This window comes from Gopherus evgoodei, chromosome 9 (genome assembly GCF_007399415.2).
Source record: "Gopherus evgoodei ecotype Sinaloan lineage chromosome 9, rGopEvg1_v1.p, whole genome shotgun sequence".
NCBI classification, from domain to species: Eukaryota; Metazoa; Chordata; order Testudines; family Testudinidae; genus Gopherus; species Gopherus evgoodei.
This window is the reverse complement of record NC_044330.1, coordinates 61347020-61367271: the sequence shown is the minus strand read 5'-3', so window position 1 is coordinate 61367271 and position 20252 is coordinate 61347020. Positions and strand designations below refer to the sequence as shown.

At 55.0% G+C, this 20252-nt stretch overlaps 1 protein-coding gene across 1 annotated transcript; it reads left to right on the top strand.

Annotated features, from left to right (window-relative positions):
• The first annotated feature begins 15955 nt into the window (after positions 1-15955).
• LOC115657125 (TSC22 domain family protein 3-like) lies at positions 15956-19254 on the top strand. The gene is made up of 3 exons (XM_030574458.1): positions 15956-16917; positions 17044-17095; positions 17992-19254. The coding sequence occupies exons 1-3, from the start codon at positions 16712-16714 to the stop codon at positions 18229-18231; spliced, it is 498 nt and encodes a 165-aa protein (XP_030430318.1). The 5' UTR covers positions 15956-16711; the 3' UTR covers positions 18232-19254.
• Positions 19255-20252: the final 998 nt, after the last annotated feature.

Below are 20252 nucleotides of genomic sequence, written 5' to 3'. Positions count from 1 at the left end.
GGGGCAAGGCCTCAGCTAGAGAAGCCAGATGGGGGGCACGTCTCTAACCAGATCTCATGAGCTTTTCCCATCACGAGTACAAACCGAACCTTGAGCTGTGGGGAGGCTCCAACCTGGGGATGGGGAAAGCAGATTGAAACACCCAGCGTATGTAGCAGTGCTGGGTTCCCCCCGTTTAACTAAAGGGATGGTTCCAGTTAACACACACTCACTTACACAAGCTCAACTGCTATGAGCCATCGGAGCAGCCACACAGGGCTTTGCTCTGATTTTGTTAAATTGGTCTCACTGTTAGGTAAGCTCTGTGTGTGGACCAGGCCTGGGACACTTTGGCCTCCTGCCTGGAGTGGCTGGTTCTCTGGCCTGAGCCTTCTAAGGAGCATAAAACCAATGGGGCAAGTGCAGCAGCAGCTTTCTGAGCCTGCGGTTCTCCCAAGAGCAGGGCAGTCCACTTTGTCCAAGAGCACGAGGCCCAGGGACCTGTAGCAGAGAAAGCTGTGAAACAGACCCCTCCTGACCTCAGAGCATAGGTCAAAGTGGGCTCCTGAAATGGATGTTAATTGGATTCTTCTCAGTCACAGCCAATGCCAGGATCAAGGTGTGCCACTGGGGAAGGGTGGGGTGCAGACCCCAGAAGGATGTGTCCATGAGGTACTTGCTGTTTGCCACTGTGGGGGTGGGCTAGTGGAGCTGGTGATGGCACATCGATGACGGTACTTACCAGGGAACATTGCACTGCGTGTGATGTCGTGATACAGAGGTGAAAGGCAGCAGGATAGTGACTCCAATGCTGGGGACAAAAAGGGTAGGGGGGTGGATGGAGCGCTTAGTTCTGGGAGGGCATCATGACGGATGTGACTTTTTGATCTGGGGCTGGGGCTTGCTTTTCCGCGACCCAGAGCCTTGTGCTCCTTAGCTCTGGCCTGGGATTGCTTCTGACTGGCTGACTGCAGCGCCCCTAACCCCTGGGGTGTTAACGGAACCCAAGAGGCCAGCCTATCCTCCACTGCTGATGTCGGTCGGCTGACACAGAAGCAAGCTTAGGTTGTCCACGGAACGTGGAAACCAAGAGCAGAAAAGAATCGAATATTCTTGTGCGGGGGCGGGGGTGTTAAAGACTCTGGGGCAGCGCATAAGACCCTGCCTTCCTGTGGTGCCTAGGCCTGGTCACTACAGCGGGCTGCTGCAGACAGAGACCATCTTCTCCCTGAGCCAGAGTGGAGGCAGCCTGTGGTTTTGGTGCTGGCCCCGCTGGGCAGGTGGCTCACTGCCCAGGAAGAGGAGATGTGATGGCAGAGGGCCGCATGGCCCAGAGTGATAGGGCAGTGGCAGTGGAGTTGCGCCAGTGTATGTCAGAGGTGACACCCGTGCCATGCCCTCCCACTGGCAAAGCTGCTTTTCCTTGATTTCCTGGCTGCTTTCTTTCATGTTGGGAATGTTTTTCTTTTCCTTGGGTGCGAAATGATCTTGTGACAGGGAAAAGCCAAGAAACATAGCTGGTGCATGACAGCTTGGTAAACTGGGCACCAACAAACAGTCCACGTTTTAATAGGGCTAAATGTACATGTGTATGTATGGGAACAAAGAATGTCAGCCATACTTACAGGGGCTCCCCCAAACTCAGCCTGCTCCCCCACAGACAGATGGCTAGAGTGGCCATATTTTGGGAGGGTGCTAGGCAGTCTGGAATTTGTGTGTGGCGGGGGGAGGCACTCAGACCCATATAATGAAGTGCAGATGCTGTTGGTACCCAGGGTCTAACAATCCCTAATCTGGGGATACAAATAAGTGTAGACACTCAAGCTCTAGGTTACTAAACCCACGGGCTGTCAACTTGAGTTCTACAAACGCGGGACTCACACTGCAGTGTAGACATGCATTCTCCCTGCCTCATCCCCCAGCTGCTGCAGTGGGCCCTGCCCCCACTCCAAGGCAAGGCTAAGGAGGGATCGTAGAAGAGGCCTGGCCCCCAGGATGGAATACTGGAGGAGACAGTGCAGACCAGGGTTTCAGAGGTCAGTTCCCTGCATGGGGCAGGGGCAATCCACAGGCTACAGCAGCTTTACCTATTCTCTTCTGTTTTCAGATCACATGCAACCAAACCAGAACATCAGCCTGAACTAGGGTGACCAGGTATCCGGTTTTCGACCGGAACACCATGTTGAAAAGGGACCTTGGCGGCTCTGGTCAGCACTGCCAACCTGGTTGTTAAAAGTCCAGTAAGCGGTGCTAAGGCAGGCTAGTCCCCACCTGTCCTGGCTGGAACAGTGCTGCGCCCCCGAAGCAGCCAGCAGGTCCAACTGCTAGCCATGGAGCTCCACATGCTGCCCCCACCCCAAGCACCGGTTCTGAGCTGGTGTGTGTGTGTGGGGGGGTGCCTGTGGATGAGAGTGGCATGTGGAGCCTCCTGGGCCCCACACCTAGGACCCAGACCTGCTGGTGGCTTCCGGGGTGTGCAGGACAGGCAGGCAGCCTCCCTTAGATCTGCTGCTGACCGGGAGCCGCCCGAGGTAAGCCCATGCCCCTACCCCAAGCCCCAAATCCCCTGCCCCAGTCCTGAGCCCCCTCAAACCCAGAGCACCCTCCTGCACCCCAAACCCCTCATCCTGACCCCATCCCAGAGCCCTCACCCCCAGTCCAGAGCTTGTACCCCCTCTTGCACCCCAATCCCCTGCCTCAACACGCAGCCCCCCCTGCACTCTGAATTGCTCAGCCCCACCTCCCAGCCTGGAGCCCCCTCCTGCACCCCAAGCCCCTCATTCCCAGCCCCAGCCTAGAGCCTGCACCTCCAGCTGGAGCCCTCATCTCCTCCCACACCCCAATTCCCTGCCTCAGCCCGGAGCCGCCTTCGACACCCTCAACCCCTCATTTCTGGCTCCACCCCAGAGCCAGCATCCCCAGCCCCGAGCCCTCATCCCCTCCTGCACCCGAGCCCCCTGCCCAAGCCCAGTGAAAGTGAGTGAGGATTGTGGACAGCAAGCCACTGAGGGAGGAGGGAGGTAGTGAGTGGGGGGTGGTGCCTCAGGGAAGGGCTGAGGCTGGGGTGTTCCATTTTATGTGACTAGGAAGTTGGCAACCCTACCCAGCCCGCCTGCCAGGACATAATGGACCCAATTATTAACATGCCACAGTAGGGCCGACGAGGGTGGAGGGCAGAGGAGATGAGCTGATCTCCACTGATTAGAGGGGGATTCTGGGCATCTGGCAGCGATTCCTGTCTCTGAACCCCAGTGGCCTCTGGTCCCATGGCCCCCTCTGGTCCCTGACCATCTCCTGTAGAGGAGGATCAGCTGCCTGAAGCCTCTTTGCTGCTCGTCACTGGGTTATTTCTGCCAGCACAGCGATGCTACCAAGAACACCCTGGGCATCTCAAGGAGCAGAGAGCCACGGCCCTGCTTCTCTTAGGTTAGCTATCTCTGTTCCTGCTGCAGGACTGGTCCTTGGGTGCTTACGGGATGTCCTCTGACCTGTGCTATATGGGAGCTCAATTAGTGATCACAGTAGTCCCGCCTGACCCTAGAATTGAGGTGACCCTGGGGCAGGCAGTCTTTCTGATGCATGGGCAGGTAGCCCATTCCTGTATCTGGAATCCCGCACTCCTTCCCGGCATTCTTGTCTTGGGATTTCTTCTCTGCTGGTTTCTTGTCCTAGAGCTCCACGGTAGCTGCTGCCAGTCTTTGATTCAAGGAGCATGTGCAACATGGACATTGAATTTGTGCTCCTCTGCCCATACATCTCTGATCAGCTGGCAAAGCCATTCCAGCCCGGGGAGGGTGCTGCGATCCCCTGACCATACTAAGGGTGGGTCACTTGAGGGTGGGTAAGTCCTATGACTATTTTGTTAACATTGGTCATGCCTTTTTGGCTAACCCATTTGACTGTGCATGGTTAGGGCTTGATGGGGAGGGAAGGGACGAGAGGGGGCTTGAACTGATATAGCAAAAAGATGTGTGTGACTGAGAGCCATTACCTCTTACAATTTACCATTTATGGTGCTAGTTGATGAAAATATCCCTGCAGAGAAGTCCTCTAATAAGTGGCAATCATTCCTGTTTAATGACAAAGAGTCCTGTGGCACCTTATAGACTAACAGAAGTATTGGAGCATAAGCTTTCATTGATGTGTCTGACAAAGTGGATATTCACCCATGAAAGCTCATGCTCCAATACTTCTGTTAGTCTATAAAGTGCCACAGACTAACATGGCTACCCCTCTGATACTTGATTCCTGTTTAATGTGCATCGATCTGCGTCAGCTCGGCACCAAGGGTGATCAGGAATTGTATGCAGTAAGAACATAAGAACGGCCATACTGGGTCAGACCAAAGGTCCATCCAGCCCAGTATCCTGTCTACCGACAGTGGCCAATACCAGATGCTTCAGAGGGAGTGAACCTAACAGGTAATGATCAAGTGATCTCTCTCCTGCCATCCATCTCCACCCTCTGACAAACGGAGGCTAGAGACACCATTCCTTACCTGTTCTGGCTAATAGCCATTAATGGACTTAACCTCCATGAATTATCTAGTTCTTTTTTAAACCCTGTGTGTTTGGGCAAGGCCAGATGGCTACGGTAAAGTACTGAGAAACAGGAATGTTAGCCCCAGGCTAAACAAATCCCTAGTATCCTGGTAACCAAATGGCAGCTGCTCCAGGTTAATCAAGGCACCTGGGGCCAATTAAGATCTTTCTAGAAGGAAGTGGAGATAGCTACTTTAATTAGAATAGCCTGCCTTAATTGGCTGTAGGTGATCAGGGCACCTGGGTTTAAAAAGGAGCTCACTCCAGTCAGCAGGGAGGAACCAGAGGAGAAGAAGCGTGTGTGAGGAGCTGGGAGCAAGAGGGCAAGGAGCTGAGAGTGAGAGAGTGTACTGCTGGAGGATTGAGGAGGACAAGCATTATCAGACACTAGGAGGAAGGTCCTGTGGTGAGGATAAAGAAGGTGTTTGGAGGAGGCCATGGGGAAGTAGTCCAGGGAGTTGTAGCTGTCATACAGCTGTTACAGGAGGCACTATAGACAGCTGCGATCCACAGGGCCCTGGGCTGGAACCTGGAGTAGAGGGCGGGCCCGGGTTCCCCCCCGAAACCTCCAGCTCCTGATCAGACACAGGAGGAGCTGACCCAGACTGTGCGTTCCACAAGAAGGGAAGATCACTGAGGTGAGCAAATCTGCCAATAAGCGCAGGACCCACCAAGGTAGAGGAGGAACTTTGTCACAACTGGTGTCAGAAGTGGGATATTTGGTGTGCACAACGTGGCGGAAAAAAAAAGGAGGGTGATTTAAAAAAAAGAAAAAAGAGAAGGTTTTTTTTTTTTTCACCGCAATGGATGACGTAGTGTGGGCACTGATACAAGCCACAGCGGTGCAGCAGGAGGCTACCTGTGTCCAGGCAGTCGCCCAACAGGAGGCAGTTCGGCTGCAGCAAGAGACTAATCGCCTGCTGACGGACCAGGCTTCTCAAGACCGAGCTATGTTGCAGGAACTGGTAAACCAGGTAAAGACCCTTACAGAGCTCAACTGTGGCCATGATGGGACCTGGCTCATACGGGCCAGCCACTGGCTGCAGAAGATGATGCGGGAGGATGATGTAGAGGCATACCTTCTGGCCTTTGAGAGGACAGCCCTACAGGAGGCCTGGCCTGGAGATCAGTGGTCTGGCATCCTTGCCCATTCCTGTGTGGGGAGGCCCAGAAGGCCTACCATGATCTGCCTGAAGAGGCTGCAGCAGACTACCCCCAGCTGAAAGCAGAGATCCTGGCCAGATCTGGGGTAACGACTGCAGTCCGGGCCCAGTGGTTTCATGAGTGGAGATACCAGGAAGACAAAACCCCGCGGTCCCAACTGTATGACCTCATCCATCTTGCACGAAAGTGGTTGCAAACAGAGTCCTGGAGTCTGGAAGAGATACTAGAGGTATTGGTCATCGACCGATACATGAGGGCACTGCCACCAGATCTCCGCAAATGGGTAGGCCAGAACAATCCGTCCAGCTATGATGAGATGGTCACGCTGGTAGAAAGACACATGACAGCCAGGGAATTGACCCGACTACCCAAGGAAAGCCCCTTTCGTAGCAAACACCCAACCCCAACCCTGGAAGGTGGGGCAGCCAAACCCCTGGGGAGTCCTGGGTGGAGGAAGAGGGGGGCCGAAAACCAGTGGAGACCCCAGAAGGAAGGGATTGGCCCGAGTGGGGGAAACTCTGAGACTAAACCCCCTAACCCACATGATATGGGAATGATTAGAAACAATTATAGATGTTATGCATGTGGGGAGTGGGGACACATAGCAGCACAGTGTACCAGCACCGAGGAGCCTATGCAATGCAACTTGGGGGATTGGGAAGTCCCATGCTCCCTTATCCACCTTGCGGGCATCGCATTAGCCCCGCATAACTACACCAGGCTGGTGAAGATAAATGGAGTAGAGACTACAGCACTTGTGGACTCGGGGAGTGCTATCACCCTTATATCGGGTAAGCTGGTAAAAAGTAGCCAGCTGCTACAAGCCAAACGCGTAGCAGTGACATGCGTGCATGGGGCCGTGAGCCATTACCCCACCATCCCAGTGGAGATAGAAGTTCAGGGGAACCCCATTGAGGTGACAGTGGGCATAGTTCCTAAACTCTCATATCCTGTAGTCATTGGGAGGGACTATCCAGGGTTTGATAATTTACTCCCCCCAGAGAGGCTGGAGGGAGATGGGGACCCTGTTGGCAGCAACTCATCGTTGGGGGAATGTCAACCCCCGATGTTTTCAGAGTTTTCTCAGGATCTATTCTCAGCCCCACAAAAGGCCTGGAAGCCAAAAAAAGAAAGGAAGGCCGCAAAGGCCTTGGGAACCTGGATCCTGACCCAGGGCCAGAAGACCGCGCTAGTAGGCAGATGGACATGAGCAGCCATCAGAGAAACTACCAACATGGAAGGTGAGCCTGAGGCTGGCCCCAGCCATGATGGTGCTGAGCCATTGGAAGAAACAGAAGCTGGCCCCGGGAGCTCAGGCAGGTTAGTCCTGGGAGAGAGACTTTCGGGAGGGATCAGGCAGAGGACCCTAGATATGATAATGTCAGGAAATAGGTGGCTGAGATAGATGGGACACCAGTGGAGGGGAAGGTCCGGGGTCCAGGACCCTACTTTATAGTGAAGAAAGATCTCCTGTACCGTGTGTTGCAAAGGCAGTAGCAGGAGATACATCAACTTCTGGTGCCACAAAAACATCAAAAAGCCATATTGAGCCTCGCCTACAGTCACCTGTTTGGAGGACACCTAGGGGTAGAGAAAACCCAGGCCAGGATCCTGCAGAGGTTCTTCTGGCCAGGAGTACATGAAGATGTCAGGCGATACTGCACCTCTTGTCCAGAGTGTCAGCTACATAGCCCTCGCCCACACTTGCGGGCCCCTTTGATACCTCTTCCAATAATAGAGGTACCATTTGAACGCATAGCCATGGATCTGATTGGGCCCCTAGAGAAGACAGCTCAGGGCCACCAACATGTTCTGGTTGTACTAGACTATGCAATCCCATACCCAGAAGCCATTCCCCTACACAACACAGCTTCCAAGACAATAGCTAAGGAGCTACTACAGATCTTTTCCTGGTTGGGCTACCCAAGGAGATACTGACCGATCAAGGGACACCTTTCCTGTCCAAGTTGATGAACAATCTCTGTTCATTGCTCCATGTACAAGCCCTACGGACCTCTGTATACCACCCACAAACAGACGGCCTTGTGGAAAGGTTCAATAGGACCCTCAAGTCCATGATCAGGAAAGTGGTGAGCTGAGATGGGAAAGACTGGAATACCCTATTGCCTTACCTCATGTTTGCCATCTGGGAAGTTCCACAAGCCTCTACAGGTTTCTCTTTATTCGAACTACTATATGGGTGCCACCCCTGGGGCATATTGGATATAGCCAGAGAAGCCTGGGAAGAGGAGCCAAATCCCAGAAGGAACATAGTCGAGCATGTACTACAGATGAGGGATCGGATAGCTCGAGTTATACCCATTGTACGGGAACACTTGGAGAAAGCACAGGAGACCCAACGAACTCATTATAACCACCAAGCAAAGCTTCGACGGTTCCAACCAGGGGACCGAGTAATGGTCCTGGTGCCCACAGCAGAAAGCAAGCTGTTGGCCCAGTGGCAGGGACCCTACGAAGTGATTGAAGCTGTGGGAGAGGTAAACTATAAGGTGCGGCAGCCAGGCCGCAAGAAACCTGAGCAAATTTACCACATCAATCTTCTAAAACCTTGGCATGATCGAGAGGCATGCTTAGTCACCCAGGAGACCCTTCCCCAGAAGGATAACTTACACGAGCAAGTGAGGATATCACCCGACTTGACGCCAAATCAAAAGGTTGAGGCAGCCGACATGATTAATCGCAACCGAGATGTGTTCTCCACAAAACGGGGCGGACGACTGAGACCTATCACCATATCCGCATGATCCCCGGAGCCAAGGTTACACTGAGACCCTACCGAATCCCAGCAGCCAAAAGAGAGGAAATCAAGGCTGAAGTAAAGAAAATGTTAGAATTAGGCGTTATTGAAGAATCCTACAGTCAGTGGTGCAGTCCAATAGTTCTAGTGCCTAAACCTGACGGTACCATGAGATTCTGTAATGACTTTTGCCGACTGAATGAAGTATCCCAATTTGATGCATACCCCATATCATGCATCGATGAACTGGTTGGCCAACTGGGTAGTGCCAGATTCTTGACTACACTGAGTCTGACAAAAGGGTATTGGCAGATTCCCCTGACCAAAGAAGCTAAAGAAAAGACAGCGTTCTAAACCCTGGACAGGCTATTCCAGTACACAGTCCTCCCTTTTGGGCTACATGGGGCCCTAGCCACATTCCAGCGCCTCATGGATAAGCTGCTGCGCCACCATACTAGTTATGCAGCCGCATACCTAGATGATGTCGTCATCCATATGCCAGACTGGGGAACCCACTTGGAGAAAGTTGAAGCCGTACTACGCACCTTAAGGCTGGCTGGCCTCACCACTAATCCCGCTAAATGCGCCATAGGACTAGCAGAGGCTAAGTACCTGGGATATATTGTAGGAAGGGGTATAGTGAAGCCCTAAACTAATAAGCTAGAGGTGATTCAAAACTGGCCCCGGCCGACCCAAAAGAAGCAGGTCCATGTGTTCCTAGGTGTGGTAGGCTACTACCGACGTTTTATTCCCCACTTCGCCAGTAGAGCAAGTCCTCTAACGGAACTCGTGAAGGCTCGAGGTCCAGACATGGTGAAGTGGACCGACGCAGCAGAGAGGGCATTCATAGACCTTTGGACAGCTCTCTGTAATGACCCCATACTCATAGCCCCAGACTTTGCAAAGGAATTTATTTTGCAAACAGATGCTTCCGAGGTGGGGCTGGGGGCGGTTCTGTCACAAATGATTGGAGAAGAAGAACACCCCATCCTCCACCTAAGCAGAAAGCTGCTCCCAAGAGAAGTATGCAGTAGTCGAGAGAGAATGCCTTGCTGTCAAATAGGCCATGGAGACACTGTGTTATTACCTCTTAGGCTGGCAATTTACTCTTGTGACAGACCATTCACCCCTCCAGTGGATGCAGAGAAATAAGGAAAAGAATGCAAGGGTCACCAGGTGGTTCTTATCCCTCCAACCATTCCAGTTCCGCATACGGCACAGGGCTGGATGCCACCACGGCAACGCTGATGGCCTTTCACGAGCACACTGCCTGGCGTCCCAAGTTGCCCAATCCTATGGTGTTGAGCAGAGGGGGGGGGATATGTGATGGGGCAAGGCCAGATGGCTACAGTAAAGTACTGAGAAACAGGTATGTTAGCCCCAGGCTAAACAAATCCCTAGTACCGTGGTAACCAAATGGCAGTTGCTCCAGGTTAATCAAGGCACCTGGGGCCAATTAAGATCTTTCTAGAAGGCAGTGGAGATAGCTACTTTAATTAGAACACCTGCAGCCAATCAAGGCAGACTAATCAGGGCACCTGCATTTAAAAAGGAGCTCACTCCGGTCAGGCAGGGAGGAGCCAGAGGAGAAGGAGCATGTGTGAGGAGCTGGGAGCAAGAGGGCAAGGAGCTGAGAGTGAGAGAGTATACTGCTGGAGGATTGAGGAGGACAAGCATTATCATGACACCAGGAGGAAGGTCCTGTGGTGAGGATAAAGAAAGTGTTTGGAGGAGGCCATGGGGAAGTAGCCCAGGGAGTTGTAGGTGTCAGGCAGCTGTTACAGGAGGCACTATAGACAGCTGCGATCCACAGGGCCCTGGGCTAGAACCAGGAGTAGAGGGTGGGCCTGGGTTCCCCCCCCCCAAACCTCCCAACTCCTGATCAGACACAGGAGGAGCTGACCCAGACTGTGGGTTCCACAAGAGGGGAAGATCACTGAGGTGAGCAAATCTGCCAATAAGCGCAGGACCCACCAAGGTAGAGGAGGAACTTTGTCACACCTGTTATAGTCCTAGCCTTCACAACCTCCTCAGGCAAGGAGTTCCATGGGTTGACTGTGTGCTGTGTGAAGAAGAACTTGCTTTTATTTGTTTTAAACCTGCTGCCCATTAATTTCATTTGGTGTCTCCTAGTTCTTATATTATGGGAACAAGTAAATAACTTTTCCTTATTCACTTTCTCCACACCACTCATGATTTTATATACCTCTCTCATATCCCCGAGTCTCCTCTTTTCCAAGCTGAAAAGTCCTAGCCTCTTTAATCTCTCCTCTATGGGACCCGTTCCAAACCCCTAATCATTTTAGTTGCCCTTCTCTGAACCTTTTCTAGTGCCAGTATATCTTTTTTGAGATGAGGCGACCACATCTGTACGCAGTATTCAAGATGTGGGCATACCATGGATTTATATAAGGGCAATAAGATATTCAGTGGTTCCTTTGCATTTGGGTTCCTGCCTTGAGTACAGATTTCACACTTGGATACTTTATCTTCAATAGCGGCATTCATGCTGGGCCAGCATAAGACATTTTGGGTCTGTTCTTCCACTTTCCAATTAAACGTTGTGGACTCTGGCATTTTGTGTGCTAGTCTGACACAGTGATCTCTGTGCAGAACCCTGTCACGTACAGTCATTTCCGCTGGATAGTCCTAGGAAGATCCAGGTGTCTGGGTTTCTTCTGCTGACCATCCTGGTCCATCCAGAATTCCTCTCTTGAGCTGTTGGTAGGGTGGAGCATTTTGTGTTTCTTCTTTGAGCGTGTCACATGCAGCTTGGGGAATGGATTGCACTTGAGCCAAGCCAGCATTTCTAGGTGCACGTGAAACATGTCACCATGAGAAGCTCCTTGATGGGCCAGTATTTCACATGGTGCTATGAGCATTGCCTGAGTTTTGCACAACGGTTTCTGTGTCCCAGTGTCAAGGTTTAGGGTCTTGTGGGTGCACTGGCTCCACCTGCCTGCCATCTAGTGTTTAGGCCTGACACCGCATGCAAGCCCTGCCTTATTTCCCCTCACCCAGATATAGACAGGTGCAAACCAGCCCACCTGAGCGTTAAAGCACCCTTCAGGACCTCACGTATTGATGACAGGATTAACATAAGCCAAAGGCAGACTGTGTTCAGGCCTATCTCAGGAGCAATCCAATACCACATGGTGCTTCAGCCATTGGCACTCCAGGCCAAGCCCCAAGTCGGGGGCCAGGACCCCTAGGCTGCTCCGCTCCCTTCCCCTGAAGAACAGCCTCTGGTTCCTCCTTTCAGGATATTCCAGGTCCTTCACGTTCCTTCTCTTGGAAGCGTCCTAGCTCCTTTCCCTGGCCTACTCCTGGGACCACTCTCACTCCAGGGTGGCCCCTGCCAACCGCTTCTCCTCAGAGGCTGCTTCTTCCAGGGGTCCCTCCTTACTGAGCTCGGGCAGCTTGTGTGTAGGTGGCAGGTTTCTTCTGGGCCAATCTGTTACCCAGGATCTGTGGGGGTAGCTTGGCCCTGACCCCTCCTGAGAGTTGCTGGTCCCAGGACCAGTTTGTTTCTACCTTGAGCCATTTCTGCCCATGCACAGATTCCAGAAGCTGCTCCCAGCAGACCCAGAGCCAGCCTTTTCTTCTTTTCTTGTAGCATTTTAATGAGTTCTTTGGATGCCCCTGCCATGGGCTGGCCCCAGCACAGAGAATACCACGTTCTTCGGTTTCTTTGCAGTGCCACTGCTTCCAGGGACTTCCAAGCTTACAGCTGCCTTTCCTTGCCAGGATCCCTTCCAGGGTGACCAGAGATTCAATAACAAGAGGCTGAGACCCAGGAGTGCTGGGATGGGACTGAGCTTGATCTCCTGGCCCCAGGCCCCTGATGTGAGTCAGGGTCACCTGGCAAGGATCAAGAGCTTTTACAGGTGCAGACTGAGCAAAGCCATGGGATCCCACGTGTGCCGTCAGGGTGGTGGAGGGATGCGTGACAGGGAAACCAGATGATCCCTTCCACTCTCTCCTGCCATGATATGTCTCTGCTGCTAGGGACCTGCCAGGATGTTCCTGGGGCTGCGGTCCAAGGGCTAGATCCAGGCAGCCCGAGGTTCAGAGTGACTACTGGGGGTTAGTAGACAGGGACAGAATTAGTGCCCACAGTTGTCTGAATGGCCTGGTAATGCATTAGCATACAGGAGTCCATCTGAGAGGGATGGAGTGGTCTAGTGGTAACAGCAGGGGTCTAGCTGGCCTGGGTTCCATTCTTAACTCTGGAATTGACTTGGATCTAATGGTTAGAGCAGGGTGCTGTGAGTCAGGACTTCTGGGTTCTTTTCCTAGCTCTAGGAGGGGTATGTGGTTGGGTGATGAGAGACCTATGTAACCTGGCTTCTATTCCCTGCCCTGGGAGGCAGTGTTTGCCACTGCTTAGAGCAGGGCACTCAGGCTTTATTCTCGGCTTTTCTGCTGGCTCATGCCCCTGCTCTGTACCTCAGTTTACCCATTTATAATGTAGGGATTATGATCCCAGTTCCACTTTGTAAGGTGTAGTGTGACCCTTGGGTGGAAGGTGTTCGAGTGATTATTCCATCCCGTGTCAGTGCACAGCTCCCCAAGGAGGAAAAGGGATCAGCGAGACAGATCCTGGAGCCTGCTGCATCCCAGATTGCCCTCCAGAAAGGCTGCATCTTGAATGCACCATGCCCAGCCACTGGGTGCCCTTGGCTCAGCTCATTCAGAGGCAGAGACATGGGCTCCCGGGGCCTTGCTGCTCTTCCCTGGCTGCCTTTGCAGCATGCAAGTTCATCTGGGAATGACTGTGACCAAGCCCTGGGTCTGGAGGCTCCAGTGGCAGGTGCTGGCCTGGGGAGTGAGGCACGGCACATAAGCTGGGAATAATCCCTAACTCTCTGGTGGGGAGTGTCCTGAGGTTAATACCTTTCCTGGGGAATGGCAGGCCAGGTGATCTGCCAAGAGGCACCAAGAATCCAATCAGTGGCAGCAGGGCTGTGGGGAGGATTAGGCTGGGGCAGGGCAGTTCGTCTGCCATGTGGCCTGCTGCCTGTCAGAGCTTTCCAGCCTAGGCCCCCCACGCTGCAGAGAGCAGAGTCAAGGGCCCTCTGAGCATCCCAATTGCTGGTGCTCTGGCTGTGTGTCAGCTAGGGGACAGTTCTCTGGGCCATGGCGGAACTGCATGAGTGAAAGAGGAATGCAAGGTTCTCCTTGTGGTAGCCTGGAGCCTGTTCTCTAGGCCATGGCAGAGCAGAGGAGTGACCAGGCAATGTCAGGTTCTCCTTGGGGGAGCACCATGGGGCAGCCTGGGGCCTGCTCTCTGGGCTGTGGGGGAGCAGGGGGGCAGCGGGGGTTAGTGATGAGGGGGCGGCACTATGAGGCCTAGTCTCCAGGTTTTGCCAGAGCCAGCTATTTTTTGCCCCAGTTCTGCAGAGGGTGGCTGCCAAACCCCACATGGTGCTGAGGGCACCATGCCCCCAGTCACAACCTGGTCTCTCTGGCCCACTCCAAGCAGGGCCCTAGATCAGCATCTGTACCTGCTGTCTTTGCCCCCAATAACTGCCCCACCCTCTGGAATCCAAACAGCGACCAGCACCCACGCTGGCCAAGCAGGCTGTGCTCACCAGCTGAGCCACCCAGATAAGGAGTCTCCATGTCCAGGAGCCGCAGGGCTGCCCCTCCATGAGAGGGAGATAGTGCCCGGGTTCTCCATGCACTGCCCACGTGGACGCTTATCTCCCCAGGGAGACCGCAGCACTCACCTCTGCCCACATGAGTGTGAACCGAGGTGGGGCTGTGCTGCACTGCTGCTGGGGTGTGCAGTGCTTTACTGAAACCACAAGATGTGGCCCTGGTTCCACTGCCTTTCCCGCTCCTAGTGACCTGCTGGGGCTGGGGTATCCTCTGGTGGCTGTGGTGGGGACAGGACCCTGAGCACCTCAGGCTGGCTGGCAGCTCTATTTATTAGTAGAAGGCTGGCCCTGGCTCCTTGGGTGTCTGGGCAGCGCCTGGCATCATGGGGCCTGCTCTGAGCTATTAGGGGGATCCCATAGACATGGGGATAGAGGCACAGCCCTCCTCTGAACTGCAGATACCCCAGCAGAGGCCAAAGGCTGACATCAGCCACTCAGAACCTCCCTAGGAAAACCCACCCATGTGCTAGCACGCAGATGCCTTGCCAGAGTAGCTGAGGAGGCTGGTTCCTGTTGGCTGGGCATGGTGTGGAACAGGGAAAGTAGAGGAGTGTCCCTGGGTGCCAGAAGGGTAGAGACCCAGGAGCAGAGCTCACATTCCCAAGAGGATGGGCTGCTGCATTCGTATATTGCTCCTCGGTCACTGGGTGCCAGAGAGTGGAGAGAAGGGAGCTAACGCAGCACTATGGAGTGCATGAGCAAACACATCCAAGTACGCAAATGTCTGAGCCAAAAGCGGCCCTCTCTCCCAGTGGAAGCTGGGCTGGGAACAGCCAGAGGGCCCAGCTCAAGGGACCTCACAGAGAATTGCTCTCTATCTGGTGAGAGGCCGAGTACCTTGAGGCAGGGACCATGCCTTGCTTGGTGTCTCTGAGCCCAGTCAGCACCTTGCTCAGCATTGGTGGGGGTGGGGGCCCGCAGGGACACTGGGATGCAGCGTGCATTATAAACATCCTCGTCTCCAGTGAGAGCTCCGATTGAGGCCTACAGTGCAAGGAGCCCCGGTGCTGCTGACAGACTGTGTAAATGTCATGCACATGCACACTGCTGAGCCATAACCCTGCTTCTCCCACTCAACAGCCATGCCAGCTGATACACAGGTGGTAGTAGCAGCAGTAGGCCTCTTATCCTGAGTGTGGGCCCAACTCACCAGATGGTAGCATTGCACTCTCAGACACAGACCCATAAAGCCAGGACATTACACACTATACCTGCACAGAGCACTCTGCCCTGCGGAGCCCCCACTCTAGCACTGCAGACGGAGGGGCTCGGGGCTCAGTAGCCCTGCACCCGTGTTCAATATACATATGAAGCCCACAATTCACTGCCATGATGCAAATTCCCATTTTGCAGAAGGAGGGACCCCATCTCTCCCTTGGCACTCATGGTACCCATCTGGTCATGATACCCACCCAGCCCTCTAGCGTGTGGTTTAGGGACTCCTGGGGAAAACACACTTGTGCCAAGAACACACGGTGGCCACCAAGGCTGTGGTCCAGTTATGCAGCCCAGAGCCCACGGGGCTGGTTTGTACTGGCCAGAGCAGTCTGGCACAAAAGCTGCTGCCCACAGGGGCAATAACCCTTGTTGCATCCCCTTTGGGGAGCAGCATCTTCCTAAGGCCCTTCCTCTTAGGCATTTTCGGCCTGCACATGCAGCTACCAGCCGCCAGGGGGCGCCCGGCGCCTGCGAGGAAGGGAGGGAACCACCAGCAGGCGCCGTTGGAAGCTGTTCAAGTCGAACGTCAAAACATGTTTTGGTGGAAGCTTATGTAACTTTGGTTAAGAAGCGACCTACTTCTGGGGTGCAGCAGCTCCTGGGCGCAGCCTCGAGCCTGCCATTATCTGGGCGTTATTAGCGAGAATTGTTTTGTTCCGCATGCACATTTTTACACTCGCTTTGGCAGCCGGGTTCGGAGCGCTTGCAAGCCTAGGGGAAAAGGCTAAAAGCTGTTTTATTTTCCCGATCAACAAGAGGACGGGCCGGGGCCGGGTTCGTTTGCTTTTGCATCTCGTCCCTTGACCCGGGTCTGACGGAAATATTGCAAGCTGCAGAAATCTCGGGGAGGGGTGGGGTGGTATTGGAATGCCGGACACGTGCATGTCCAATGACGCAATGTTTTTGCAACATGCAAAACGACCCTCACCATCCGTGTAGACAGTGTGTATTGGGGGTAAAAGCTTGTGAGTGGTTAGTAGCGCCGGGGGTCTACATACACCAGCTTCCAGCAGAGAACTAGGCTGCTAGCAAAGCCCTTGCAGCGGGGGGTCGGAGCTCTCGGGGGTTTGTGTGTAGTGAAAATTCTGCACCGCTGCCTTAACCCCCACCCCTGTACCCTCTCGACACACTGTTTGCAAAGGGGGGGGAGGGGCTCGGAAAGCGCTGAGTTCCCTGCGCTCGCCCCAGCCTTCAGGGCGGGGACATGGCAGAGCCGCAGCCTCGCCCCACCCAGCCGCAGCCTGACACCATGTGACGCCAGCAGGAGCCTCCTAGATAAGGCGGCGGCGCTCGGACAGCCCCCACTGGTCGCTAGAGCCCGGCTCGGGATTGTTGTGTGCTCGTCAGGTCCCTGTCCGCCCACCTGCCCTGCGTCCCGCGCCCGGCCCATGGTCGGCACCGTCAGCCCCCTGCGCGCCCTGCCGATCCCGAGCGACGAGAGCCCGCTAGCCCTGCGCGCCGCGGCCCTGGCCATGAGCACCGAGCTCTACCAGTCCGCCATGGAGGTGGCCGTGTACCAACTGCACAACTTCTCCATCTCCTTCTTCTCCTCGCTGCTTGGCGGGGACGTGGTCTCCGTCAAACTGGACAACAGGTAGCGAACGGTCCGGGCTGGGGGGCTCCGCGCGGGGGGCGCCGGGCTGGGGGGAGCCGGGCGGAGCGGGGCTCGCTGTGGATCGGGCTCGCTGCTAACCGGCCGTCGCCTTCTTGTGTCTTTCAGCGCCTCCGGAGCCAGCGTGGTGGCTATCGACAACAAGATCGAGCAGGCGATGGTGAGCACGGGCGGGGTCACTGCGCGGGTAGGGCCCCCCGGGCTGATGCAATAGGGTTCGCGCCTGCCCCCTTCACCGGGATCGCTGCGGGGCTCCCGCCGTCTTTGTTTTCCGCTGGCGAAGCTCACTAACCGCTGCGGCGCGCCGGGCGGGTCGGGGGATCCCAAAGCGCAGGCGGGACCCCCAGGGCGTGCCGTTGCCCGGAGCCTCAAGCCGGCGCCCTGCAGCCCTCTGGACACAGCAGGACACAGCACACCCCACCTCCCTTGCCCCTAGAATGCCTGGGACCCGCACCCCTCGCTTGGGAGCTGGCAGGGTCCCTGCTGGGAAAGCAACAAGATTCTTCTTCCAGCCCGGCTTCCTGGCTTCACTGCAGCCATGCCAAGGGCTGTGGCACATTAAACTCCAAAATTGTTTTTCCTCTTATGGGGGAAAGAGTGCAGTGATCTTGCCCTGGGCTAGAGCGAGGGTGCTTGGTAGCAGATCGGAGCCCCTGTGTGATTGCCGAGCCCTACTGGGAAGGGTGCAGAGCTGGGCTCAGAGACCTGCAGAATGGTGCCAGGGAGTTGTTACAAATCTGCTGTACAGTAAGGGCTCCACATGGTGAATGGTTTGCAGTGTCCCTGGAAGATGTGCCCCTTGCTAAACTGTGCTAATAGCATCCCCTGCTTCTTGCACATGAGAGCCCTTTAGCCAGAGCCCCATAACCACTGACCCTGCTCCAGCCAGACATCTGGATTCAGCCGGCTTAGCTGGGAGCTCAGGCTAGCTCTGAGCATTGATGACGGCAGCACAGAGCCCAGCTGGTCCTGGGCTGCAGCCGGAGTCCATAGCTGAACCTGGGAGTTGTGGCAGAAGGGTTTGGTAACAGTGTGCTTTTGGTTCATCTCTCCTAGGATCTAGTGAAAAACCACCTGATGTATGCTGTGCGGGAGGAGGTGGAGATCCTCAAAGAGCAGATCAAAGAGCTGGTGGAGAAGAACTCCCAGCTGGAGCGAGAGAACAGCCTCTTGAAAACGCTGGCCAGCCCTGAGCAGCTGGAGAAATTCCAGTCCCGGCTGCCTGCAGATCTGCTATCTGCAGAGGAGCAGGGCAGGGCGGCTCCGGCCCAGCACACCAGGGGCTCTGCAGTGTAAGGTGGCTCTGTCCTTGGAGTGGGCAGAGCCACTGAACTCTTTCTACTTAATCTCCTTAAAAGTTGTTTCCTCCCTCATCTCATGTGGAGAACTTCCCAAGCTAGCGAGAGCTAGGAGATGTGCCAGGGACGCTGCCCCAGCTGCTGGGACACTGACTGGCTCTGAAGTGTCGTGTTAGGACACTGCGCAGTCAGACGACCCCCAACAGGGGCCTCTTTGCATGTCCTTGAGAGTGCAGGGGCTGCACAACCGGTCATGTGCCCTCGCTGCACCGTTCAGCTGGGCTCCTGCTGCACTTGACAAAGACTGATCCTTGGAGGAAGCCAGTTGTTGAAGAGATACAAATCTGCCCCTACAGCCACTCTGGAATGGGCCTGGGGCAGGAACCGAAAACTGACCCTGTCAGCACCTTTGTGTTGGTAGCTTTGGACAGTGCATGGCTTGCGCACACCACAGGTTGGGGATTACAAGGAAAGCTTTGTTTCGTTAGTGCAGGGATCTTTATATCCTTAGGCACATCTAAGGAATGTATACACGCAACCAGCGCTGGGGATGGCTACCGAAGCCTGGGGCTCTTGCGGGGCTCTATGGATGCTGCTGCCCATAGCTGTATGCCTGGGGCTGGCTGGGGATTCCAGCCGAGCGTGGAGGCGGAACGCTTAGATGCTGATTGGAAATGGGTGACTGGAGTTGTGTCGCTGTGGGATAGGTTTTTATACATAGCTCAGTCTGTGTACAGACCCCCTCGGGAGGGAGATTCTCCCTCCTCTGGCCTGCCCAGCGCAGGGCCACAGGATACCCACAGCAGAGATTTTATAATGAAACATGCCAATGAGACCCGCCTGCTGTGGACGGGGTGGCACGGCCCCTCGGGGGGGGTGAGAGCGGAGGTTATTTGCTCCGTGAGCATCCCCCCCCTCGTGGAGCGGCCGGGGCATCGCTTTCGACATTGGACTGTCAGAGCATTAATGTGAATGCGTGAATCTAGCTAGAAATGGCAATAAACTCTACTTTTGATATAGATGCAGAGAGGTGTGTCTTTGTAATGGGGGAGTGGTGAGAGGGGGCAGTGTGGGGGGGAGGGGCTGGGTATTTGGAAGAGTGGGGATAGGATGGTGTTGATGGGAGAGGATCAGTGCCTGTGGGTGGGGGGAGAGGGCCTGGGGGGCAGGGAGAGGATAGGTGCTTGGGGGTGGGGGGGCAAACTCCAAAAGCTTTGATGGGATGTGGGCTGAGGTTCAGGCTGTGCAGGGAGGGACTCCGCAGCCCCTGTGTGCAGTAACCAGAGACAGACCAACTGGTGTCATCTGTGGTGTGGTTCTGTCAGGGAGCTCCCTCTGCCCACACCCACACATTCCTGGGCTGCTGTCCAGTGGGATGCAGCATGCCGTGCAGAGATGCAGCATGGGATGCAATGCCTTCAACTGGTCACTCTGGAAGCTCCCTTTAGTGCTGGATGCTGCTGACTTCCAACGTGAAGCCGCTGAAGGGTGTGTGAATGGAGGAGTCAGTGATCCCAGCCCCCTCTGCATTTCAGCCTAGTGGGCTGAGGTTTGGAGCCTTGCCGGGGGCCCCATCCCCACTGCAGCCTGTAAGATGAGAGCAGGGGTGGGCGCTGGCACCACCAGGGTGGGTAGTACAACTGCTCAAGCCGAGGGGGCCTGGAGTTTGCGTTGGTGGGGGAGGGGGGCAAGTGTGCAGGGGCATTGGGTGCTGGGCTGTTAGAAAAGGGATGTGGGGGCCTGGAAAGGGACTGAAAATGAGGGACGTGCACAGGTGCATTGAAGTCCTCATTCATATCTCTGCTGGTGCCTCCTCAGTCCTGAGCCCACAGAAGGGGACTGGTGCCCGTGGAGGAAGATCTTTCGGACGGTGCAGCCACATGCCAGGCAAGCAGCAGCACTGTCCCAAGCTGCTGGGCTAGGCTGTGGGTGCTGCATGGAGCTGGCATCAGTGAGAGGAGAGGAGTGCTGTATGAGGGCACAATGAGAGGGTCACAGCTCCTGGGGTGAAGAACATCC

What these genes read in the sequence shown, in the direction of transcription:
- LOC115657125 (XM_030574458.1), top strand. Translation starts at nt 16,712, where the DNA reads ATGGTCGGCACCGTCAGCCCCCTGCGCGCCCTGCCGATCCCGAGCGAC. An exon ending in TCCGTCAAACTGGACAACAG is followed by an intron (nt 16,918 to 17,043) that starts GTAGCGAACGGT and finishes TGTGTCTTTCAG; the next exon opens with CGCCTCCGGAGCCAGCGTGG. An exon ending in ACAAGATCGAGCAGGCGATG is followed by an intron (nt 17,096 to 17,991) that starts GTGAGCACGGGC and finishes CATCTCTCCTAG; the next exon opens with GATCTAGTGAAAAACCACCT.